General features: G+C 43.8%; 1 protein-coding gene, 1 long non-coding RNA gene and 1 pseudogene across 5 annotated transcripts in view; 2 read left to right on the forward strand and 1 right to left on the reverse strand.

The window, feature by feature from the left end:
* The first annotated feature begins 2,271 nt into the window (after positions 1 to 2,271).
* Positions 2,272 to 3,349, forward strand: Hnrnpd-ps1 (heterogeneous nuclear ribonucleoprotein D, pseudogene 1; annotated as a pseudogene).
* Positions 3,350 to 5,760: 2,411 nt separating this feature from the next.
* Positions 5,761 to 8,054, reverse strand: LOC147998199 (uncharacterized). The gene is made up of 3 exons (XR_015646968.1): positions 7,739 to 8,054; positions 7,143 to 7,265; positions 5,761 to 6,687 (listed from the first exon to the last, which is right to left on the reverse strand). It is a non-coding gene; the product is annotated as an uncharacterized LOC147998199 (long non-coding RNA).
* A 14,092-nt stretch (positions 8,055 to 22,146) lies between these two features.
* The window catches only part of Txlng (taxilin gamma), a 48,824-nt gene continuing 44,735 nt past the window's right edge, over positions 22,147 to 26,235 (forward strand). For all 4 annotated transcript variants that reach the window (NM_001398782.1, XM_087599623.1, XM_087599622.1 and 1 more), the window contains 1 exon segment: positions 22,147 to 22,283. In NM_001398782.1, coding sequence (NP_001385711.1) covers positions 22,173 to 22,283 — 111 coding nt within the window. In that variant the 5' untranslated portion in view covers positions 22,147 to 22,172.

Raw genomic sequence — 26,235 nt, forward strand, 5'->3', positions numbered from 1 at the left:
ACCCTCTTCTGAGCTCCTTGGGCACTGCACAAATGTGGTACACAGGCACACATGCAGACAAGATACCTATAGACATAAAAAACTTGAAAATTAAAATAAAAATAAAAATAGTGGCCTTTGCATAGGAATGTGAGGAATGGATGTGTGGAGCAAGCAGACTGATTTTGTTTAAATGCTTTTTTTGAAAAGTAGACAATCTGAGTCTGAAAGGATGGGTGGGGGGCAGGGGCTGGAGAGATAGCTCAGTGGTTAAAAGCACTGACTGCTCTTCCTGAGGTCCTGAGTTCAAATCCCAGCAACCACATGGTGGCTCACAACCATCTGTAATGAGATCTGATGCCCTCTTCTGGTGTATCTGAAGACAGTTACAATGTACTAACAAATAAATACTTTTTAAAAAAGGATGACTTGGTGGTTAAGAGCACTTGCTGCTCTTGCAGAGGACCTAAGTTCAGTTCCCCATACCCACATCAAGCAGCTCAAAATTGTAATTCTCATTCCAGAGGATCTGATGTCATATTCTGGCATCTGTCAGCCCTGCGTGCACAGGGCACACATGCAGACAGGTGCACACACATGTACATAAATGGAGGATTTTTAAAAGGAAATTGTAGAAACTATCTCAACACTATTTTGTATATTTTCTTTTTTTTTTTTTTTTTTTTTGGTTCTTTTTTTCGGAGCTGGGGACCGAACCCAGGGCCTTGCGTTTCCTAGGCAAGCGCTCTACCACTGAGCTAAATCCCCAACCCCTTATATTTTCTATGCTAGAGATTAAAGCCATGGCCTTACACGTGCTCAGCAAGTGTTCTACCTCTAAAGTATGTCCTCAGTCTAACCAAGAATAAAAAGAATGCTCTGGAAGCCACAGTAAAGATCAAGAGACCAAATGTTGGACTAGAGATGTAGATTGCTTGGTAGAATGTTTGCCTAACACTCAGGAAACCCTGGGATCCATCTGAAGCACAGATGTACAGGCTATGGTGGAACACGCCTGTAATCTCAATACTTGGGAAGTAGGGCAGAAAAATCCCAAGTTCAAGTTCTTTCTTGAATACAGAGTAAATTCCAAGCCAGCCTGTGCTACATGATACCTGGGCTATCGTGAGACTCTGCCTGTCTTAGTTTGGTTCTCTGTTGCCATGATTAAACCCTGACCAAAAGCAACTTGAATGAGGAAACGATTTATTTGGTTTACAGTCCATTCCAGGGCAGCCAAGGCAGCAACTCAGGACAGGAGCTGGAAGCAGATACCAACAGAGGAACACAGCAGTCTTGGGGTTACTATTGTGATGAATTGCCATGAGCAAAGGCAACTTGGGAAAGAGGGGGTTTATTCACTCACTGTGGGACATTGGACCATGCCACCAGACTTGGTAAGGTCAAGTGGATTCAGAAACCCCGACAATTCTCATATAACTGTTCATCACCAGCAGTGTTGGCATAGGCCTTTAATCCCAGCACTCAGGAGGCAAAGACAGGCAGATCTCTATGTTCAAGGCCAGCCTGGTCTACAGAGGGAGTTCCAGGATAGCCAGGGCTATACAGAGAAACTCTCATCTAGAAAAACAAAAACAAAACAACAGTTCATCATCAACAGTGGAGAGAGCAGGCACTCACAAAGGGTGGGAACCTGGAGGCAGGAACAGGTGCAGAAGCTAGAGTGTTGTACTCAGATTGCAAAAACCCACAGAGAGACCAACAGGAACCACAACTCTGATGCAAGTACATGAGAGTCTTTATTCAAGCTCTTGAGCTTGGGCCAAAGACCTTCCTGATCCAACAGGATAGGAGAGTGACCCCCAGGTCTAGGTGAAGGGCGTTTGTAAAGGAAAAAACTGCAAGCAGAGGTTTCCAACCCTAGGCATTACATGAGAGGTAAAGGAATGTTGGCCTTCAAGCTATTTGGTTTACAGCATCTGGTTAAACCATAAGGAGGGAGCCTGCATCAAAAAAGGACTGTCTTGGCCTGGGAACGACTTGTTTTCTAAGGTTACTGTTAGCAGCTAGCTGTAGCTGCTGTGTCTATTTTGCTACTGCCAGGGACATTTTGTGATTCTTCTCAGACCTCAAGGGTGGGGGCCATACCTCTCTAAGGGCAAGAAAACTTAGAATGGGGTCTTGAGAACCAAATGGAGGGCCATTTTAGGTGGTCAGCAGCCATGCCATTAAAGGGAGGAGGAGGCAAGAGTAACCGCTCCTACTAAATCTTTTTTAGTGTAGCTGGGGACACAGAGTGGGAGGCGAGGAGGACTGGCTGGAGAGAGGCACATGTGCCTTGTCTTGTGTGCCTTGAGAGGTAGAGCGGGAGCATGGTTGGCTCTGAGGTACACCAAGGAAGCTGAGGGTGCCAAGATCAACACTGGGAGGATGAAGGCCATTCAAGCTCCTCCCCAGGACACACTCAAGCATCGATGGCATATTGGGAAGATTGGAAAATGTTTATAGGAGGCCTTAGCTGGGACACCACAAAGTTCTCAAGGACTACTTTTCCAAATTTGGTGACACTGTAGACTGCACTCTGAAGTTAGATCCTATCACAGGGCGATCACGAGAATTGACTTTGTGCTATTTAAAATGTCAGAGAGTGTAGATAAGGTCATAGATCAGAAAGAACATAAATTGAATGGGAAAGTCATTGATCCTAAAATGGCCAAACCCATGAAAACAAAAGAGCCCGTCAAAAAATTTTTATTGGTGGCCTTTCTCTAGACACACATAAAGAGAAAGTAAAGGTACTTTGGTGGTTTGGGTGAGGTTGAATCCATAGAGCTCCCTATGGGCAAGACCAATAAGAGGCGTGGTTCTGTTTTATTACCTTTAAGGATGAGAAGCCAGTGAAGACAATGGAGAAGAATACCACAAGGGGGGTTGGGGATTTAGCTCAGTGGTAGAGCGCTTGCCTAGGAAGCACAAGGCCCTGGGTTCAGTCCCCAGCTCCGGAAAAAAAAAAAAAGAAAAAAAAAGAAAAAAAGAAAGAAATACCACAATGTTGGTCTTAGTAAATGTGAAATAAAAGTAGCCATGGTAAGGGAACGGTATCCGAAACAGCAGCAGTAGGGATCTAGAGGAGGGTTTGCAGGAAGAGCTCGTGGAAGAGGAGGTGGCCCCAGTCAAAACTGGAACCAGGGATGTAGTAACTATTGGACTCAAGTCTATGGCAATTTTGGCTATAGCAGCCAAGGTTACAGTGGTTTTGATTATAACTACACTGGTTACAACTACTACTATGTATATGGTGATTATAGCCATCAGCAAGTGGTTATGGGAAAGGATCCCAGAGAGATAGTCATCAAAATAGCTACAAACCACACTGAATTATTCCATTTGCAACTTATCCCCAACAGGTGGTGAAACAGTGTTTTCCTATTTGAAGATTCATTTGAAGGTGGCTCCTGCCACCTGCTAATAACAGCTCAAATTAAATATTTTTCTATCAAGTTTCTGAATGGAAATATGACCTTGGGTCTCTCTAAAATTTAATCCTGAATTCTCATTAAAAGAATTTGCTTTCGGGGTTGGGGATTTAGCTCAGTGGTAGAGCGCTTTCAAAAAAAGAGAACAAAAGGGAGTTTATTCTGCTACCTCAGTGCCTTCAAGAGGGGTGCTGCTTACTGGCTTGCTCCCCATGGTTTGCTCAGCCTGCTTCTTATAGAACCCACAATCATAAGCCTGGGGTGGCTTCACCTAGAATGAGGTGGACCACTCTTCATCAGTCACTAATTAAGAAAATGCCCTAGAGCTGAATCTTATAGAAGCATTTTTCTCAATTGAGACTTCCTCTGATGACTTTAGCTTGTATCAAGTTGACATAAAACTAGCCAGTACAGGGGTTGGGGATTTAGCTCAGTGGTAGAGCGCTTGCCTAGGAAGCGCAAGGCCCTGGGTTCGGTCCCCAGCTCCGAAAAAAAGAAAAAAAAAGAAAAAAAGAAAACTAGCCAGTACAAATGGCCCCTTTTCAACTTGACACACAAACATCACTTTTCAATTGCGATCTTTTCTTGCTCATTTATCCCCAAGATGGAGTATTAATATTACAATATAAAACAATTTTTTTGAAATAGGGTTTCTCTATGTGGCTCTGACTGTTTTGGAACTTACTCTGTAGACCAGACTGGGTTTGAACTTACAGAGATCCATCTGCCTCTGCTTCCCAAGTGCTAGGATTAAAGGTGTGCGCCACCACTGCCTGGCCAAAACATAAATAACTTTAAAAGTCCCAGTCATTACAAGTTCAAACACATTAAAAGTTCAGTCTCTAAAACATCCAATTTCTTTAAAAATCCAAATCTCTTTCAAAAGTTCAAGGTCTCTCAACCTTGAGCTCCTGTAAAAATGAAAGTTAAATACTTTCTTCAACAGTGAAGGACCAGGGAACCGTCACAATCTGAACAAAAGAAAACTGAACAACAATGTAAATAACTTAATGTCCAATTGCCTGGGATTCACTCACGATTTTCTGGGCTCTGTTAAGGGTCTTGTGTCACTTCACCTCTGCCTTTGGCTGCACACATAATTTTTCTTCTAGGTTCTGGCTGGCTCTACTCCATTGTTACTGCTGTTCTTGGTAGTCATCCCAAAGCACTAGCTCTCCAAAACTGTTGGGGTCCCTTACTGCAACTGGGCTGCCCTTTCACTGATAGCTTCTCCTCGGCTCTCTTCGTGGTGCCAAGCCTCAGCTGCTCTCCTCACCCTTCACACCTTCTAAGCCAGCACCACCTGGGTGACTCTTACACCACCAAGTTCAGCTGACACACAAGACACAACTTTGGCCAGGTATGGAACACAGCTTCTGTGTGCTATCAGGAAACACTTTCCAGAAGATTTCACCTCAAGGACACTGGTCCCTTCCCAATCACCATTAATACCTCAGCTCCAGCAAAGCAAAGGTTTCACTTTGGAGGTTCTAGTATCTTGTCAGCCACAGCTGGTTCTTCAGCCCCAGTTAACCAGAACCACAGAACCACACCAAAAGCCCAGTGGTCTTTGCATCTCTCTGAAACTTCATAAACCAGGCCACCACAGTCTGTACCACTCTCAACTTTCTTATCTTCCAAGCTACCACAGAGCAGATCACCAAGCTTTCAATACTCAATGACTTTTCTAGCCCAAAGTTCCAAAGTCCTTCCACAATCCTCTCAAAAACACCATCAGGTCTAGGACAGCAATACCCCCTCTCCTGGTACCAACTTGACATAAAGCTAGCTAGTGCAGCACTTACTGGCTTGCTTAGCTACCTTTCTTATACAGTCCTGGCCTATCTGTCCAGGGATGACGCCATCCACAAGGGGCTAGGTCCTCCTACATCAATTAACAGTTAAGAAAATGCCTTATCAACATGCTCAGAGACCAACCTAATGGAGGCGAATCATGAATTGAGAGGCCTTCCTAGTAGGTGTTTCAAGTTAACAACTAAAACTAACTGCAATAGAATAGTGCCTTTAAAAAAAAGAAAAGGAAATTCCCATTAGGTTTTCCATTTGGGAACTTTTTTTTTTTTTTGAGCTGGGGACGGAACCCAGGGCCTTGCACTTCCTAGGCAAGCGCTCTACCACTGAGCTAAATCCCCAACCCCTGGGAACATTTTTTGAGCAAATCTTTATCCAGTTGTTACTTTATATGTAGATGGTTCTAGAATACTGACTACTCATCCCATTACTCCCATGTTCTTATTATGCAGGGCTAAAAAGCACAACTGGATGCCCTTGAGAAAGGGCTATTTTCAGAGTGCCTGGATGGACAGCAAAGAAATCAAACCAACCACTTAAATAAAAATTTATTGACAATAATAAAAAAAAAAGAAAAGAAAAGGAGGGAGCTGGCACGATGATTCAGTAGTTAAGAGCATTGACAGTGTGCTCACATACATAAAATAAATAAATCTTGAAAAAAAAAATCTCTGCAGAGCCCTGGCTGTCCCAGAACCCAGTGACTACCAGGTCCCCACCCTGTCCTTGCTGCATATTAAAGTATGTAAATAAAACATTAAAATAAAATACACAAACACCGTGTCTACATCCGGCTCCACCCCAAACTTCAGATCCTAGATGTCCTCTTTTCACACAGCGGGAAGGTCCACAGCAGCTCTGGACAGGCTCACCCGCTTCTTGCTGCCTAAGGAGCCACCTTCTCCACCTCTGTCTCCAGAAAGTCAGCACCTTTCTCCTTCACCCGCAGCAAAATGAGTCCATCGTCCACGTTGATCTTACTGCCCACCTCCACCACCTTGCAGATGTTCTTATAGTCCAGCCAGAGGATGCTCTCGTCCCACTTCTCCATGTAGGCGTTGTCCAGGGTGATCTTCAGAGTGGCTCCCTTCCTCAGCTCCAACTCTGCAGTACCGCTGCCCTTGATGAGTCCAGTGGGGATCTCAGGTCCCTTTGTGTCCAGAGCCACCAAAATGGGACGGTAGAGAATGGGATCAGATGCAAAGCTTTCTGGGCTGCATGGACATTCATGATGGTCTCTGCATGGTACTCATGGGTTCCATGAGAGAAATTCAGCCAAGCCGCATTCATTCCAGACTTAATCATCTCCTTCAGCATCTCCATAGACCGGGAAGCAGGGCCAATGGTACAAATGATGCCAGTGTTGCTGGGCGTGCTCCAGGAAAGTAGGTGTCAGTCATGGCGGCATGGAACTGCTGGCTCTGAACTTGGCCATGAATGTTGACAAGACCCAAGGCTTCTACAACAAGGAAGATATGGTCATTGTGCCGGCCAGGTGGCGCCCTGGCTCTGGCTTCACCAACACCATGCATGTAGTGCCTGTACCTTGAGGACCTTCTGGAGCCCCTTTTCTAGCCCCCGTCCCTTCCCCTCCCCTGTCCTTTCCATTAATCCAGCAATGCTTGTAGTACTCACTCTGGACCATAGTGTGGCGCTGGTGGGCTGGGACACCAGGGAAAATTGATGTCTGAAACATACGATAGAGCCCAGCTATTTCTTTTAATTAATTAATTTATTTAATGCATGTGAATACACTGCAGCTAGTGTAGCTGTCTTCAGACACACCAGAAGAAGGCATCAGATCCCATTATGGATGGTTGTGAGCCACCATGTGGTTGCTGGGAGAGCAGTCAGTGCTCTTAACCTCTGAGTCATCGCTCCAGCCCCGAGACCAGGTAATTTTTATGGCCCTACCTGAGCCAAAGGTGAAGGAGGAATGCAGGATTGGAAACCCTCTGACTTTATCACAAAAGGGCAGCATCATCTCTGTGTACTATGCTCTTGTAGAAAGTTGTCCAGAGAATTCCCAGCCCTGGCCTGGAGTCAGGAGACAGCAAGAGCAGGGTTGAGGGCGTGGGGCCCAGGGTTCCGGTGTAGATGATTTTTGGCCCTGGCCCTAATTTGCTTTCCCAACAGCTTTGCCCCCCCCCAACCCCCCAGTGCATCCACTGCTGTCACGGCAGACACTCCATTCTCCACCTTGTATTCAGTGCAACCTTGTATTCAAGTCCTGTTGCGCTAGTGCCCACCTGACTGTCAATAAACAACAGCTGAAGCATAAATAAATAAATAAATAAATAAATAAATAAATAAATAAATGGAAAGTGAACCTGAGTTCGAATCCCCAGCTGGCTATAGCCATACCCTCCCCTCCCCGACATGTAACTTTAATTTTTTCAATGTCTACTTTTAATCATCATTAAACACTAAATTTTTAAACCCTTTAACCTCCCTTATAACTCACCACCCACCAGAGGTATTGGGAAAGAAAGTATATGGCGGAAGTGGACCTGTTTAGAAAGGTTCTTTGGAGCGATTCCCATCTGTATTGTCTGGAAATCAGCAGTTCAGCTCACAGGTTAGCAGCAGCAGCTTGATCCACTCACTTCACGGATATACCAGCAGTTCAGTTCAGTAGTAAACACAAATCAACAGTGGTGGTATGACCTAGCAGAGAGCCAGGCCTTAGCTTCAGCGCAAGTTAGCAGGAGGGACCAGGAGGGACACCAGGAGAAGTTCTCGACTATGTCTCTCTCAGGGAAGCAAAGACTAGAGACCAAGTGTCACACAAGCAAGCCAAGTTCAATCTCCATCACGAGCCTTCATGAGTCCTTTTATACTCCCTCCATGGGCCTTGCCTCACCTGTGTCTTGCCTCAGCATGTGAGTCTGTCTCAGCTGACATCACTCTGCCAGTCAGCTGAGTCTATGGAAGTGGCAAGAAACTGAGGTATATCACCAGACTGTGGAGTCCTGACAATGGAGCTCATCTATGCATTGTAGGGTAAACCAATACATGCATGTCCTTATGGAAGAATCCTTCATCACGTCTCCTTTCTTGTGCTTGCTTTAGCAGAACATCCTTTCTCCTGTGTCTGCTACAGTGAAACGTTCCTTTACGAGTCTGCCTTAGTCTTTCACCTGTGTCTACTTCAGTGCAACGTTCCTTCATGTGTTTACCCCAGCAAAGCGCCATCCAACACAACTGACTCTCCAAAGAACCCTTAAGTTTCCACTTCTCACATTCACACATTCACACATGCGCGTGTGCGCACACACACACACACATTATATATATATATGTATATATATATATGTATATATATATATATATATATGAATGATTGATAGGCCTGGCAAGATGGTAAACACACTTGCTAAACAAGCCTGATGACCTGAATCAAATCCCTGAAACCCATGGTGTAAAGAGAGAACCAATTCCCATAAGCTGTCCTTTGACCTCAACATATTTGCTGTGACACACACATGGCCACATATACAAAACACATCATACAGACACATACTAATGCAAGGATCCATGATTTGCTGAAGAATGACACCCGAGACTCAGATAGTATGTAAAGGCAAAGAGACATCACTGAGGTGAGGTGATACCTTCTGGGGAGTGTTTTCTGAGAGCACAAAGAAGCTGTGTTCCAGAGATAGCCAAGGTTGTACCTGCTGCAGCAGCTTTATTTGGTAATGTGTAAGAGTCACCCAGGTGATACTGGTTTTAAAGGTATAAGGGGGCCATGAAGAGCAGCTGAGACTTGACATTGTGAGAGGCCATGGAAGGCCATTGGTGAAGGTACAGCCTCACTTGCAGTTAATGGCCCAGGACTGAAGGGGTCATGCAAAGGAGTCGAGACTTGGCACTATGAAGAGAGCCTATAGAGGCTTACAGGTGCAGTCTAGTTGCAATGGAAACCCCAGTGTATTGGAGAGGCCAGTCCCATGGGATGACCACTAAGAACAGCAGCAGCAGTGGAGTGGATCAACCTGAGCTTAAAATGCTACAGAGGGCAGAGATGAAGAAGTGACACCAGCCCTTTGGAGGAGCCCAGATCATGTGTAGATTCCAGACATTGGAACAAGAAGCTGTGAAGCTGAAGTTGCCTTGGAGACCCCAAGATGTTCAAGATGCCAGAGCCATGGGCTATCTGCTGAGGAAAACTGCTAAGAGGAGAAAGAAGTGTATTGTAGTCAACAAGGATGAAAAAGGAGCTGGAGATCTGAAGACCGCTTTGACGTCAGAACTCAAGAGCAGTTTGGAGTTTGCGCGGCTGCTTTCCTCCCTTGCTTTGGGGTTATAGTTTAGTGATTGGATGAATCTCAGAAAAGACTTTGAACTTTGGACTTTTAATATTGCTGGGACTGCTGTAGACTATGGGGGCTTTGGAATTATTTTGCATTATGCTATGGGTAGGTACAGCCCCAATAGACTCATGTGTTTGAACAAGTCTATGGGTGCTAGGGAGTGGAATGTGATGGTTTGTATATGCTTGGCCCAGGGAGTGGCACTATTAGGAAGTGTGTGACCTTGTTGGAGTAGGTGTGTCACTGTGGGTGTGGGCTTAAAACCCTCATCCTAGCTGCCTGAAAGCCAGTCTTCCACTAGTAGCCTCTAGATGAAAATGTAGAACTCCCAGCTCCTCCTGCACCATGCCTGCCTGGATGCTGCCATGTTCCTGCCTTGATTATAATGGACTGAACCTCTGAACCTGTAAGTCAGCCCCAGTTAAATGCTGTCCTTGTAAGACTTGTCTTGGTCATGGTGTCTGTTTACAGCAAAAAAAAAAAAAAAGAAAGAAAGAAAGAAAAGAAAAAAAAAGAAAAAAAAAAGAAACCCTAAGACCCTAAGGCCCTTTCAGTAATGGGCCATCTCAAATCCTCGAGATGTTTCTGAGGCCCCTACACTAGCAGCTCCAGCCAGCTCTATGTCCTAGTAACACAGTGGAAATGGCCACCCTTTTAACCTGATTGTTTGGAGGTGCTAGGTGGTTGATGACATTCCCACCAGAGTAATAGGTCATTCTAGGTACAGGCTGAACTAGAACACAAAAATTCTCAGTCATTTACAAACCAGGCCATAAATGCATGGAGTAAGCCCCAAGGTACAAGCCCACCAAGCATTCTCTGGGGGCAGCATATGTCCTGCAACAGTAAGGGTTACAGTGCAGTTGCAGAGGTGGGAATTGTCTGGGGGTACCTTATTTCCAATGCAGACTTCTTGTCCAGTAACCAACAGTTCTGTGGTAGTCCGGTGGCAGAGGAGTTAAGAACTGGCAATCCAAACAGCCTTCTTGCTGGCCATTTTGAACTTGACGACAAGGTTGTTGCATCACCCTCTTGGAGGACACAGATAGTAAGGGGGCTAGTGGCTGGTGCAGCAAAGAGTAAGCAGCCGGCAAGCAGGATCAGAAGCATGGGAGCAAGCAATTTCAGAGGATCAACAGGGTATGGGGTGACCTTCCATCATTCCTGTGGACCTCAACTGTTGGGTCCTCTTTTCTAGCAGGCTTAATGTGGGAGTGGTGTGTATCCACGTCCTGATGCCGTCTGCCTTAACAGCCATAGGTGTGGTCGGGATCATGGTGTGAGGTCCTTTCCAGTGACGTTCCAGAGTCTTGTGGAGCCAGTTCAATGAGAAACCCAAGGTCACCCTTGGGTACTATATTACTGAAGCTTTCTCTAGAGCAATGGTTCTCTAGTAACATCTGCAGCTCTGCCATTTTCCACCCCTTCTCATCGCTTCCTCTCATGTTAAAGAGACAGAGGCAGATGAGTCCACCAGGGACTGGAGCGCTGCCGCTCAGATCAGACACTAACCACCCAGCCACCTGCCCTCTGCCGGGTATTGTGTGACTGCACCTCCTCCTCTTCCTTCTAGAGCAGTGGTTCTCAACCATCCTAATGCTTTGTTTGACCCTTTAATACAGTTCCTCATGTTGTGCTAAACCCACTCATAAAATTATTTTCATTACTACTTCATGGCTATAATTTTGCTATGGTTATGAATTGTAATGTAATGTATGTAGTTTTGGAGAGAGAGGTTTGTCAACAGACTGACAGAATGAGTATATATTGGGGGGTGGTCTGGAGGGATAGTTCAATGCTTAATACCCTAGTTCTTTTTTTTTTTTTTTTGGAGCTGAGGACCGAACCCAAGGCCTTGTGCTTGCTAGGCAAGCGCTCTACCACTGAGCTAAATCCCCAACCCCAATACCCTAGTTCTTATTCCCAGCACCTACATGGGGCCTCAGAACCATCCATAGCTCCAGTCCCAGGAGCTCTGACTCATGGTGCATAAATACACATGCAGGCAAGACACCTATACCTATTAAAAATATTCTTTTTTAAAATAGGGATGAGTATTCCATTGGCTTACATAACATGGTCTGGGTAGTCCAACACTAGTGGTCCTCACACTGAAGAGATACAATCTACTGCCTTAGTGATTCCAGTCTGGAGCTGAGGACAGGCCACTGGGCTTTAATTCATATTGCAAAGCCAAACAAGCTGAGTTCTAATGACAGGAGAGAGTGGCAGCAACAGAGGCAGAAGCAGCGGGAACAGGACTGACGACATTCTTGTCAGCAAAACATGAACAGGGTAGATGAATTCACCAGTCTAAATGCCAACAGGACAGATGAACTGGGCAGCAAGACGAAAAGGCAAAGAGGCAACAAAACAAAACAACAACAACCAAAAAAACAAAGCATCCTCTGCCTCAGACCATATTACACGTGGGCTGCTGACAGAAAGCACTCTCCACAATTAGGGTGGGCCTTCTCATGCCAATTAAGGCAATCAAGAAAATCTCTTTCAAGTGTGCCTAGAAGCTCCCTCATGGATGATTCTAGATCTTGTCATATTGACAATCAGTATTGACCATCACAACTACACTGTGAGCTTGAGGGCAACCTGGGCTACATGAGGCCTGGGATATAGGAGACCCCGTCTAAGAAACAAATGAAGATAATAACAACAACTGGGCTACATGAGACCCAGTCTTAATTTTTTGAAGAATAATTTAGGAGGAAGGAGCCTTAGATATGGAAGAGATTGAACATTGCAGCTTTCATCTAGATAGTACTAGTTGCATATTCAAAAAGCAGCTCAGTGAATAATTTTGCCCATGCCATTTCCTGGAATTTTACAGCTGGAGTCCAAGGCTTGCTCCAGCTCAAAAATGTTGCCTTTAGGTTTTCCTTTCTTTTTCTATTGGTATGTATTCATTATACTTACAGGTTCACAAACATATATTTAACAAGGCATCGTAATCCCAGCACTTGGGAGGCTGAGGCAGAACATGTGCCATGACTTTGAGGTTAGCCTCAGCTACATAGTGAGTTCCAGGTCAGCCTAAGCTACTGAGTAAGACCTTGTCTCAGAAGAAAATGAAGAGGGTCGGGACTGGCAACATTATCATTTCAATTTTTTTTAAAGTTCCGTTTTACAAAAAGAAAAGGGAAACAAACTGGCCAAGATGGCCCAGCGAGTAAAGGACTGGCCTGATGATCCGAGGCTAGTCCCTGGCACTCACACAGTGAGGGGCAGAAGCAACTCCTGAAAGTTTTCTTCTGACTTCTACACGAGTGCTCCCCACTCACAAAGAAATAAGTAAATGTAATTATAAAACTATGAATGGTATATTTTCATAAGGATGTTCTACATTTTGATCACATGCATCTCCCTTTTTCTTTCCTTTCCCATTCTCTTTCCGCAGAGACCCTGCCTTTACTTTCCTGTCACAAATATACAAATGATTATATATGCACATAATGTGTATAAGTATATATATATATATGTGCGTATGTGTATATGGGTAATATGTTGACTATAATGGTTCATACCTGTAATCTAAGCATTCAGGAGGCTAAGTGGATCCCTGTAAGTTTGAGGCCAACCTGAGCTACATAGTGGGTTAAATACATAAATAAAATATAGGATCTACATATAGGAGAAAACATAAGAGATTCTGTATGGGCTTAGTTTATTTCCATTAAGATGAGAATTTCCAGTTTAATACATTTTCCTGCAGACAACATATTTTCATTCTTTTTTAAAATGGCTAAGTGATTCTCCATTGTATGCACATGATCGCTGGTACCCAAGCACAGGTGGTGGCTATTTCTCACCAGGACACAAAATGCTTGCAGGTTTCCCACCCACAGAAACTAGAGGTCTTTTGATCCTCATATTCATGCTTATTCGTTTATGGAGGTGCACTGTGATGTCCTTTTTCTAAATGGTTAGAATAGTAAATTCTGTAATAAAAAAGATGGATTCATGCATGTGTGCTATTTGCTGGTGTGTATAAAGGACAAAGAGTAATGATGTGTTAATAATGGCTATGTCTTTTGATAAGCTTATAGGTGATCATTTCTTACTGTAGCTGCAATTCTTTTACTTATTATAGTTTCATAATAGGAATCAGCAACAAATCAGTTTCATGATGGAGCAAAAAAAAAAAGTAGAAAAGAGAAAATAAATGATAGTAGGAACGCATTCATGAAAATAAGCCAAAATTAGCCTCAATGGGTGAGGGATGGAAAAGCTTATCAGGAAAGCAAAGAGAGAAGGGGAGCTCTGGGTTTAATAATATTAGAGATTAGAAAATGTCACAGTTGCTGCTGGCTGCCTTTCCAGTATCATCAATTTTATATCTGTATATCTGAAAAACATTATGCTAAGTGAAAGAAACCAGACACAAAAGGTCACATATTGCATGATTCCATTTCTATGAAATATTCAGACTCTGTAAATCCATAGAGACAGAAATGCAGATTGGTGGTTGCCAAGGACTCGGGGTGGGGGCTGGGGGGAGGGGGGAGTGGGAGAAACTGCTTAATGGATTTTTATTTTAGAATGATGGAAATGTTTTGGGACTAGACAGAGATGGTGGTGACATAAAATTCTGAATATATTAAAGGCACTGAATGGTTCCCTAGAATGGTTAATTTTGTATTATGTAAATTTCACATCTCAGTAAATTTTTAAAAATTGGTTATGAGTCTCATACATTAAGTACATAAAAATATATACATATATATGTGCTTTCTCTTTCTGTGTATATATATATATCTAGATATTCTAGAGACAATAAGTTTGAAAATGGACTGGTTTGTCAGTATTATCAAAGAATTGTTGTAACAGATTTGATGATGACACTGGAAGAATGTCCCTCTGTTATTTTGGCCACTCAGACCCCTTCTCTGAGATGCCTGCCCAGGTTACCACAGGATCCAGCCATTAGGATTGGATGAGCTGGATGAGGGCGTGCCTCTAGGACACCTTGGTAAGTAACCACGAATGGTGGCAGCTCTTGGTTCTTAATTATTATTATTTTAATCCAAGACAGGGTTTTACTTTGCAGTTGAGTCTGGCCTGGGCTGGAACTTTTGATCCTTTTGCCTTAGCCTCTCAAGAACAGGGGTTAAGGGAATTTGTCACGTTATTGGGATCCCAACAGCTTCCACAGCCAGCAACTTCCCTGTGCTACTCAGTAAAAGCCAGGTTGGGATTCTGCTCTAACTCTCGTCTTACTTGCTGGCTTTTTCCCCCCACAGGAAGCTGGAATATCGGGAGAGACACTAGAGAGAAATGAGAAGGCAGGAAGAGGGGAAGGAGTTCCTTTCTGGGGTTTTGTGAGCATATGGGCAGTGGTTGTCACCTGGCTTTTGTGGGGATTAATTGTGATTTGCAGCTTTCCCCAGGATGAAGGTTCTAGAGAGTCAGTATTAACAGCACTTCCTTCAGAGAGGTCTGGGTCTCCACTCCTCCCTACCCAGTGCTAGAGTGAACCAAAGATTCTCAACACGCTAAGCAAAAACACTACCACAGAGCTAGCTACACTTCATTCCCCAAACTTAGCAGTTTTAATTAGTCCGCCCTCTCCTCTCCTCCTACAGTTCCATCGATAGTCCTTGTTTCTAGAAATTCCTGCACAGGAGCTACTTATTCTTTCTGTTTCTTTGCTCTGAGTTTTGAGACAGATTATTACTATGTAAATCAGGTTGGCCTAAAAACTGTGGCATTCTACCTGTCTTTGCTTCCTGAGTGCTAGGATTAGGGATGTGTGTTACCACACACCCAGGACTGTATATACTGATTAGCAAGCAGTTCATGGGGATTTTTTTTTCCATTGTCTTTTTATTTTTTTAATGCAGTTCAGGCTGGCCTTGGACTTCTTTTCTGATCCTCCTGCCTCCACCTTCCAAGTGCTGGGGTTACAGTATATTAATCTTTTCCACTCTTTTCATTTCTTGCCTCTCCCCATCTCTCTCTTTCAGGATCTCTTTAGAGTACTTGGCTCACTTTGAACTCAAGACAATGCTGCCTAAATCTCCCGGATACTGGGATTACAGGTTTAGTGAGAGATTATTGCAGAGAGAGAGAGAGAGAGAGAGAGAGAGAGAGAGAGAGAGAGAGAGAGAGAGTGCAGGTGGGCAAATATGGAGGCTAGAGGGCAACTTTTAGAAGTCAGTTCAGTCATTACATCATGGGTTCCAGGGATAGACTTCAGGTCACCAAGCTGGCATGGCAGGCCCTTTTACCTGCTGGGCTATCTCACTGTTCCTTTTTTTTTTTAAGGCAGAGCCTCACAAAGATCGAGTGGGTCTTGAACTTGAGATACAGAAGAGGATAAACTTGAACTCCTGATCTTCCTCTCTTTATCATTCCCCAACACTCCATGCTGGGAATCCAGGTTGGTACCTTCATACCTGGTTTGAGAACCCCTTATTCTAAAGAAAGCGGTGCCCAGTGCCCACTCAGTCACTGAGATGTGAGAGGTGCTCAGTGGGTGTTCAGTTAATGAATGTAAGCACAGAGCAGCTACCAACAACAACCTATGGTGAACTTGGAACTCAGGCTGCCTGAGGTGATACAGAGGAACATCACTGCCCAAAACAATCCAACAAGTCACAGGAAAGGGACTTGAGGAACGATGTTCTGGCCCTCATCTGAACAGATTTAGAAAATATGGTACCATTGAATCTTACTGATTCAGGGGACCCAGCTCTCTTTTTCTTATGTGTGAGGGGTGTGTATGTGTTTGTAGACCAGAGGACAACTTTGGGGTGCCATTCCTCCTTAGGTATCCTCATCTTGTTCTTTGAGTCAGTCTTTCACTTGAACCTGAGACTCACTGAGAAGGCTAGGCTGTGCCGCTTAGCCAGCGAGCTCCAGGATTCACCAGTCTCCTCCATCACTGGGTTTACTGACATGTGCTGTAAAGCTTGGCTTGCTTTATTTAGATTTAGTTTGTTATATATATATATATATATATATATATATATATATATATATATATGTATATATATATGTATATATATGTGTGTGTGTGTGTGTGTGTGTGTGTGTGTGTGTGTGTGTGTTTTCCCTGTGAGTCTGTATCTGTATCACATCAGTGCCCGGTGCCCTTGGAGGTCCAGAGAGAGCATCAGGTCCCCAGGAACTCGAATTATGGATGATCGTGAGCTGGAAGCCCAACACATAATTCCTCTATAAAAACAGGAAATAGGGGCTGGGGATTTAGCTCAGTGGTAGAGCGCTTACCTAGGAAGCACAAGGCCCTGGGTTCGGTCCCCAGCTCCGAAAAAAAGAACCAAAAAAAAAAAAAAACCCAGGAAATGTTTTTAGTAGGTAAGTCATCTCTCTAGCCCAAACCTGGTTCTTCATAAGGATGTTGGGGATCAAACTCAGGTCCTGTGTTTGTGGGTTTGCATAGCAAGCACTTTATCAACTGAGCCATCGCCTCAGTTCTTCCTTTCCTCCTGCTCCTCTTCTCTGTCTTTCTTTTTCCTTTTCCTCATCTTTGAGACAGAGTCTTACTTTGAAGGCAGGACTGCCCTCAAATTTTGGGCAATGCTCTTGCTTCTGCCTCCAGAATACTAGTATTAAAGACATGTCTCACCATACCCAAGTAGAGGAAATCCTCTCCACTCCCCACTTTCTCAGCAAGTATGTGCTGAGAGCTTTCATTGTGCCTGGCATTTTGTAGGTATTGAGGATACATACACCCCATGCCCCATCTGAGCCCTCACTATCACAAGAAGTCCAGAATTTGTAACGAGCACCTGGGACACTCAGCCTGCGACTTGGGCTTCCTGGAGGGGAAATCTAAGTTACCCTTTTCCTCTGGGCAGCTATCAATTACCCAAGTCCTCAGATATGACATATAAATAGACAAAATCAGAACGAACAAAAATGGTTCCTTATTACTAACACATCTCACAGAATAGAAATCTCTATCTCTCTCTGTGGTCAAACCCACACAGCTAGCCCAACGCAATTTGATGAGAAGTTTAAAACTAGCTGGGTATGGCGGTACATGCCTTTAAAACCAGTGCTTGGAAGGCAGAGGCATGTTGATCACTCTGAGTTTGAGGCCAGCTCAGTTTACAAGTCAAGTTCCAGGCTAATCGGCCAGGACTACATAGGAAGATTCTTTATAAAGAAAGGAAGAAAGGAAGGAAGAAAGGAAGGAAGAAAGGAAGAAAGAAGACCAAAACAAATGGTAGGTATGGAGGTGTGGTGTGTTTCGTGGCTATAGTCATAGCACTTGGGAGGGGGAAGTAGGGATATTGTTGCCACTTTAAGCTAACTTGGACAATAGAGGGAGATGGTATATATTCAAATATATCTCTTTTTTTAATTTTTTTTTAAGATTTATTTATTTATTATATATATAAGTACACTGTAGCTGTCTTCAGATACACCAGAAGAGGGCATCGGATCTCTTTACAGATGGTTGTGAGCCACCATGTGGTTGCTGGGAATTGAACTCATGACCTCTGGAAGAGCAGTCGGGTGCTCTTAACCGCTGAGCCATCTCTCCAGCCCCCAAATTGAATTTTGGTTGTATTTTTTTTTTTGGTCTTTTTTTTTTTTTTCGGAGCTGGGGACTGAACCCAGGGCCTTGTGCTTCCTAGGCAAGCGCTCTACCACTGAGCTAAATCCCCAGCCAAATATATCTCAAAAGTTAAAACGTTAAAGAAAACCATGCAAAGAAGGATACCATAGTCTAAATCTCTTAATAGTCTTGCCTCCAGCTATGAATTCTGAGGGTTTCCACTGCCTAGAAATTCACTGCAGTAGCAACAGAATGCTCCCTCTGCAGTAGTGGTGAGTCTGTCTAGAGCACTTCATGGTTCCCAAAATGATGACTAGAATATCTGAAAGCTCAGAGCTGGGCTTCAAGTCACAGGAACAGTTTTGTGCTACATGCACAAGACTGTAATGAGTTTCTGAATGGGCCTGGGACATGGATCAGTAGTGGAGCCCTTGCTGGCAAGCAGAAGTCCTTCTGGGTTCCATCCTCACCACTGGGGGACAAAAGAAAAGAAACATTCAAGATTTATTTTATCATGATTAAAACTTTTTTTTATGAGTACTTACATGTGGGTGTGGGTGTGTGTCCCTGTAGTTAGCATGTGCATATGCATGCAGATGCCCTTGTAGGTCAAAAGAGAGTATGTGATGCTCTGGAAGTTTAGTTACAGGTAGTTGAGCGGCATGTTGTAGGTGCTGGGGACCTTACTCCAATCCTCTAAAGAGCCTCAAGCACTCTCAACTGCTGAGCTATCTCTTCAGCTCCCTCCCCAAAGAAAAACAATACAAGTAATAAATAAGGTCCTTGGAATAAATGGACTACTTACCGAGGTCCAGTCCTCAGTGAGCTAGGAGAGAATTCTGCCAAGCTTGCAAGCCTAAGTTTGCATGGCCTTTACCCTATTGTCAAGCAAATTTACAGGCTCCGTGCTCTAAACGGATACTTCCTGGAACAAAGGTGAAAACAATCAAGGAAGACTGCAAGGAGCACCCCTTAAAGACTCGGAAACAAAGACCGGAATGTGTTAGGCCTGGAATTCGAGCTCTCAATAGAATACATTAGCAGTCCAAGGCCAGCCTCAGTACCAGAGTGGGGGGGAGGAAACCCGAATTGGAAGGAAAGCAACTTGGGGTAAATGGGAAGTTTTGAAGGAAGGAAAGGGAAGGGAGACATTTTGTAATCAAATTATAATTTCAAAAATAAAAAAGAAGCCAAGTGGCAAATGCCTTCAATCTCAGCACTTAGGTGGCAGAGGCAGGCAGATCTTTGAGGTCTAGTCTAGGTCAGCCTGGTATCGGAAGTTCTGAGACAGCCAGAGCTACAGAGAGAACCTCCGGTCTCAAACAAAAAGATATCAAAACAAGTTGGTTTGATTCAGGAAGGGTGTGTGTGTGTGTGTGTGTGTGTGTGTGTGTGTGTGTGTGTGTGTACCTGGCAAACGCTATCTTTCTGTATAGTTTTATGTTATATTATTTCTGCTACAATGTATTTTTTTTGAGCCGAGGTCTCAAAATGTTACTTTATCATTTCTGCTTCTGCTACAGTGTATCCTTCACACACACACACACACACACACACACACACACACACACACACACACCCCAACACACCTCTTGAGCCCAGGTCTCAAGAAGTTACTTTATCATTTCTGCTACAGTGTATTCTTTTTTGAGTAGTGTGTGTGTGTGTGTGTGTGTGTGTGTGTGTGTGTGTGTGAGAGAGAGAGAGAGAGAGAGAGAGAGAGAGAGAGAGAGAGAGAGAGTCAGTCTTACTGTTAGAGGTCTGGTTGGCCTGGAACTTGGTATGTAGTTATTAGACACTGCTAGTCTTGAACGCACCAGACTGCCTGGTCTTGTTGTAACTATGTATACAAGGATGAGCCTGAATCTCTGATTCTCCTTTCTAGTTGTAATTTTCACTTCCCCAAAGCTGGGATTACAGGCATTTGTAACCATGCCTAGTTGACATACTCAACACCTGAAATCAGAAGTAACCATACTCTCAAATATTTTCCTGACTGGTGACTCAGGAAAAGAATTAACATATTGAGGAGTAATTTTCTTTCCTTTCTTTCTTTTTTCTTTTTGTTTTTTGAAATAGGGTTTCTCTATGTAGTTCAGCTGTCCCATTGCACACCAATGCAAGGCTTATTTTCTTATTTTCTTTTTTTTTTTTTTTTGACAGGGTCTTACTCTGCAATACTGGCTGGGCCTGGAACACATTAAGTAGGACAGACTAGCCTCAAACTCACAGAGATGCACCTGCCTGGGTTTCCTGAGTGCTGGTCTTAAAAACTTTCACCACCACACCAGGTTAAGGGGTAATTTTCTGACATCTGTTATAAATGTATTAACATGTTGTTCTGTGTAAACGAGATCTTTTTCCTAAGTCAAAAAAGAAAACTTTTCAGCTGGAGAGATGGCTCAGTGGTTAAGATTACTGACTGCTCTTCCAGAGGTCCTGAATTCAATTCCCCACAACCATATGGTGACTCACAACCATCTGTAATGGAATCTGATGCCCTCTTCTAGCGTGTCTGAAGATAGCTACAGTGTACTTACATACAGGAAATAAATAAGTCTTTAAAAAAATGTAATTTTGGTAGCTATGTTATTTTATTTAGTAGTATTTTTATGATTTAGTATAATTTAACTGTGGTACATTTTGTCACTCAAAGCCATGGAGAATTGTACTACTAATGTATTTATTCTAAGTCTTGCTGGGATAGCTTTCTTTTTAGAAGATGAAAAATGCAGTCTGGCTGTGTCTTGAACAATGCTTTTGTTTTGAAATCTCAAACCTGGACTGAGGTGTCTGAATAATGGTATTTTTCTTAAATTAATAGTTAAAATTAAGAATTTCTTCAACTGAACTGAGCTGGAGTGTAGTTCAGTGGTTGAGTTCTGGTGTTGCATGCATGGGATCCTTGGTTTGATGACAAGCACCACAAAACAAGAATAGAACAATTAAACATTAAAAATGCCAAAGCACACCAATACCAAAACCAACCCTATTTTCTCCTAAGAATTTGCTCAATTGAAATTTTCTATCACTCGAGTTATTTACGTTTTGGATCCTGCTATCATTGATTTGTGTTCAACTGTAGGAAAAGTATGTTTGCACAGATTTTCATAGTGAATTATTTCAAATAATGTTTGTCTAGATGTCTAGATTTTGTGATAGTCTGTGACTTCTAGACTCTAGACCACTGAGGATCTGGTTTCATTAAATAGAAAACAGGGGATATTTCTGTGAGTGACCTTCTCCAACATATCAAGAAAAAAATAACTGTTAGTAAACAGAGTTCATAATATTTTTAACTAGCAAAACATATGGTGGGAAAAGCAAGACATTTTCAACACGAATTAATCTTGAACTAAGTGTGGAGAACTGTGCTTGAAGCCAGAGCAGTTGAACAAAGGTGATTAGGCTTCCAGCCCAAAGGAACTCTGGACAGTTATACCTTGGTGAGAACTCTGGTAGAGAGGCTGTCTGTACTCTGGGCAAGTGTCCAATGTCTCAAATTCTGAGACTGCATCTCCCACCTCAAAAATAGCGAGGTTAGAGTCTCTTATTCCCAAATTATACTTGTACAGTTCTGAAGAGCAGCAATAAAAGCAAAACCACAAAAAAATGTGTCTCTAGTTCTATTCCTTCTCAAACTCTGGAAGATTTTAAAACTTTTCTTATAAGTTAATAATGACTGCTTTCCGGTACCGCGACATTTCCCCTCAGAGACTACAAGCCCCAGAAGGCTGCACACTCAGCACAGTGGGTACTCTTCCCCGCAACCTGGACGCTCCTATCCGGATCCTAGGCTGGACGCCTTGGCCGCACATTCTTCTGGGACTTGTAGTCTACTCCCTCTCCCAGTCCGCGCAGACTCCAGCGGCCTCTGCCTGCCCTTCGGCCCCAACAGAAGCCCAGCCCAAAATTCTATGCTCCCCACCCCCATCAAACTGCCTTCTTTCAGGAGCCAACCTCCTCCGGTCACGTGGAAAGACTCTCACGCTACGATTGGTTGGTGTGTAAAAGGGGCGGGGCCGAAACCCCTGAGAGGTTCCGTGCCTCTGGTCCAGCCGCTTGTTTGGCTGCTGCCGTCACCTCATGGCGACTCGGCTTGAGGAGGCAACGCGGGGAAGAGGCGGCGGTACTGAGGAGGCTATTGAGGGCGGACCGGGCGGACGGGGCGGACGGCGACGCAGCCCCCCGGAGAAGGTCAGTGGAGGAGACGCCTTCGTTGTGGTTGGGTCGCAGGGATGATTAGGTTACCCTTTTTGGGGTTCACCTCTTCACTTACCCCCTTTACCTTAAGCTGTGGGACGAACATCCGGCCCTTTCCCCCTTTCCTTTCAGAAGAGTGACGATAGTTGGGAGCAGGTGGGGGGGCGGTTTGAGAGTGAAATGGATCGGGTGAGAAGGGACGACGGTTGGGACTTGGGAACCCTAGGCGGTAGGGGGCTGAGGGAGGACAGGGTGGCCCTGGGACTGAGAGGGTGAAGGGGTGCTAGGCAGGGGCGCCCCAGGTGTGACAGCCACGTGCGGCAGGCGCTGCCCCGGGTCGTCAGGTGTTGTGTCTCAGCCTGTGTGGTCACTGTGACTGGGACTCCGCTGTCCGAAGAGGTGGCGGTGTGGGGGTGGGGGCTTACCGGGGTACAGGATCGCCCTCCTGGTGTTGGGCAGGTGCGTAGGGCGCGCGCTGCGGGGTGCTCCCTGGCCTCAGAGCTGAGGCTGTTGCGCAGTAAGATAACAGCGCAGGAGTCGGGGCTGCCTTTCGCCCCTTCCCCCCTTCCCCTTGCCCCCGGCCCCCCGCGACACTGCGCCGGTGGCTACACGGAGGACGCCTCGGGGCTCTGGGGACTCATACCTGGGCTTAGTCTCTGGGCATCACTGACCTGCCATGAGTGTGAGGTTGGCGATGAGTTGGTGATGCTAGGGAACCAGCATCATCGTCTGGTAGCCGTCTCCCGGCTCCTATAACTACCCTCTCTTTTCTTTCTTTTTAATTTGGTAAGTGGAAACTTGAGTGCCTCCTGGGCTTCGGTTTTGGTCTTTCTTAATCTAGGAGAGGAGCTGGACCGCTGTTCCCCCTTGCCTTACTTGACTCATGTCAAGGAGTTTTCAGTGGCTCCTTGGATACAAGAAAATCGAGATCTCTTTCAGAATGGGAGAAATCCACTTGTTCTGGAGCTCAGTGGGTGGAGTTTTGACAACGATTGCACAACGAGTAGGGTACAGGGCTTTCGGGCCCAGGAACCAAGAACTGGAGTGTATGGTATTGAAAAGGTGTAAATTCCGTCCCTTTGCCTTGCAGGAGAACATACTGAAACCGCTTGACTTGTTGGACACCCTGCTTGACCACTGAGAGCTATTTAATATTACTTAATTATGTATTTGACTAATCTTAAAAGCCACTCCTGTATGAAGTTACGAAATAATATTTTTCTAATGCGATTCATGAACTTCAAAAGGGAGAACAAAGGTCTGGTTTACATTTGAGCAGTGTCAAGGATTGGCTTTTGGGGGCCTGTTTCTTTTCTCCCTCGTTTTTTTTTTGGGGGGGTTGTCCTGTAGCACTGACTGGCCTCATTTGACTATGTACCCCAAGTTTGTCTTGAACTTAGCATTTTCCTCTTGCCTTCGTTTCCTGAATGCTGAGATTACAGCAATGAGCCACCACTCTGGCCTGGGGTGCTTTTTTTCTCAGGTCGGGTATTTTCCTGTTACCTTCTGTCTCACAAAAGAAGGACCTACTGCTTGGAAGATGGGAAAAGAAGCCGTGGCCGAAGAGTTCTTTATGGATTCAACACTGTCACTTTGGACATTTATTCCCTGAGGGTGGGGAGCCAAACTCAGTGTTTGATTTCATAGGTTCCCCAGGGGAGAACTCTGATAAAAAGCCACTGCAATTGAGGACATAAGTTCCCTTTTATGCCACTGGAATAAGGACAAAAAGTCATTAAATTAGGAAGTAAGGTTTAATCAACTAGTATTTTAAACTACAAGGGTAAGAGGTAATGACTCTTGGAGTTCAGAGCTTTGATTAATGGCTGGATATGAATAGTCTTGTATGTCTGTTTTAATTTTACTACCTTTATATTTCTTTGTTCATGTTCTTTTGGGAAACTTTTGGTTTCTATCTAACTATAAAATGGAATAAAAATTAACCTTACTTTTTGAGTCATCAGTTGAAAACTGGGTGAATATCTTGTGTCTGTAAACATTAATTTTTAATTGCTCATTCATGATCTTCAGTTTATTGATTCTAGGTGAAGAACCTAATAAAGTACTCCTTTTTCCAACTTAACCTCTATATTTTTGTCTTTCAGGAAGCAGAAATGATGTTAAACAATTTCAGTTGTTTTTTTAAAGTATTGAAGGAATTGAGAAATGTGATTTCTTATTATTTATATTATAGGACTTGAAGGGAAGAAAAGTGGAGACAGGCTCTGTAGGTTCCTGGTTCAAATCATTTTTATTTTTCTGAGGTAGTGTCTGGCCTCCAAAGTGCTGTGCAAGTGAGATTACTACACTCACTTTTTCAAAAAAGAGACAGAATCTTGCTTTGTTCATCTGGCTGGCCTTGAACTCCTCCTGTGCTTAAGTGCCTAGTCACTCTTGACCTGCTCAGTTAATTATAGCATAGTTTCATAACTATATTCACTTGAACAGGCTCTTGAGGTGACTTTTCTCTTCTAAAGGTACTATTGCAGTATATTTTTAGGTGTCATTTGAGAAATTGCCTTAAAACTGCTGGTATTATAGACACTAACCACATGTAGAGATCTAATTTGCTTATTTTTTTAATACTAGGGATTGGGTGGTAGGGATTACAGGTTTGTACCATTGGGCCCAGCTTCAATTTGTTAAGGTTAAATAAAGTTTTAAACTTTCTTTTTCACTTATACTAGCCTAACTTCAAGAAGGCAGACAGACCTCTGTGAGTTCAAGCCCTGCCTAGACTACAAAGTGAGTTCTAGGACAGCCAGAGAAACCCTGTCTTCAAACACAAAACAGAACAAACAAACAAACACTAGTTATAAGGGTAAAGTACAGAGTTCTCATATTCCTGCTCACAAATACCCTTTCACTTATTTACATGTTGCAGTAATGTGTTACAATTTGTTAAGTTGTTCAGACACCACAGATACATTATTACCTACTAACCCCATCATGTTCAGGGTTCAGTACTGTTATATAATGTATGAATTTTGACAAGTATATAATAACATGTGTCTAGGGTAGCCTGTGCTCTAACTAGTCATCCTTCCCAACTGTTGACACCAACTGATTCCCCCACCCCCACCCCCCCACCCCCCGGGGTTGAGGACCGAATCCAGGGCCCCAGGGCCTTGCGTTTGCTAGGCAAGCGCTCTACCACTGAGCTAAATCCCCAACCCCCCAACTGATTTTTTTTAAACTTTGTTGATAATTATTTGTGTGTGTCTGTCTGTCAGTGTCAGTCATAATACGTGTATGGTGGTCAGAAGACAACATTTACCATATGTGTCCCTATAAATCAAACTCAGGTTGGCAGCAAGTGCCTTTACCCTCTGAGCTATTTTTGCCAGCCTGTGGTGTGTTGTTTTATGGGATAGTATTTCACCATATAGCCCAGGCTGTCTTAAAGTTCTGATTCTCACACCTTAGCCTCCTGAATGCAGGGATTACAGGCATGTGCCATCATATCATGTCAACTTGCCACTGTGTGTATGTGTTTATTAGCAGACAGAGTCTCACTATGTAGTTCAGAGTGTCTTCCAAACTGGTCATTTAACTGTCTTCATAGTTTAGTCCTTTCTAAAATGTCTCAGTGTTTTTGTTTTTAACTAAAGTTTTGCTTGGGAATGTTAATAGATGATTTATCACCATTGAATAAAACTCTACTGGACAGACCTTGGAGAGATGTCTCAGCCATTAAGAGGATAACTGCTCTTATAGAGAACCAGAGTTCAATTCCTAGCACTCATATTAGGTGACTTACAACTCCAACTTCAGGGAACTCTTTTTCTTTTTTTTTTTTTGTTTTTTGTTCTTTTTTTCGGAGCTGGGGACCGAACCCAGGGCCTTGCGCTTCCTAGGTAAGCGCTCTACCACTGAGCTAAATCCCCAGCCCCTCTTTTTTTTTTTTTAAGATTTATTTATTCTACATAAGTGCATTTGCTGTCTT

The sequence above is a fragment of the Rattus norvegicus genome, chromosome X, assembly GCF_021556685.1.
Source record: "Rattus norvegicus strain SHRSP/BbbUtx chromosome X, alternate assembly SHRSP_T2T, whole genome shotgun sequence".
Taxonomy (NCBI): Eukaryota; Metazoa; Chordata; class Mammalia; order Rodentia; family Muridae; genus Rattus; species Rattus norvegicus.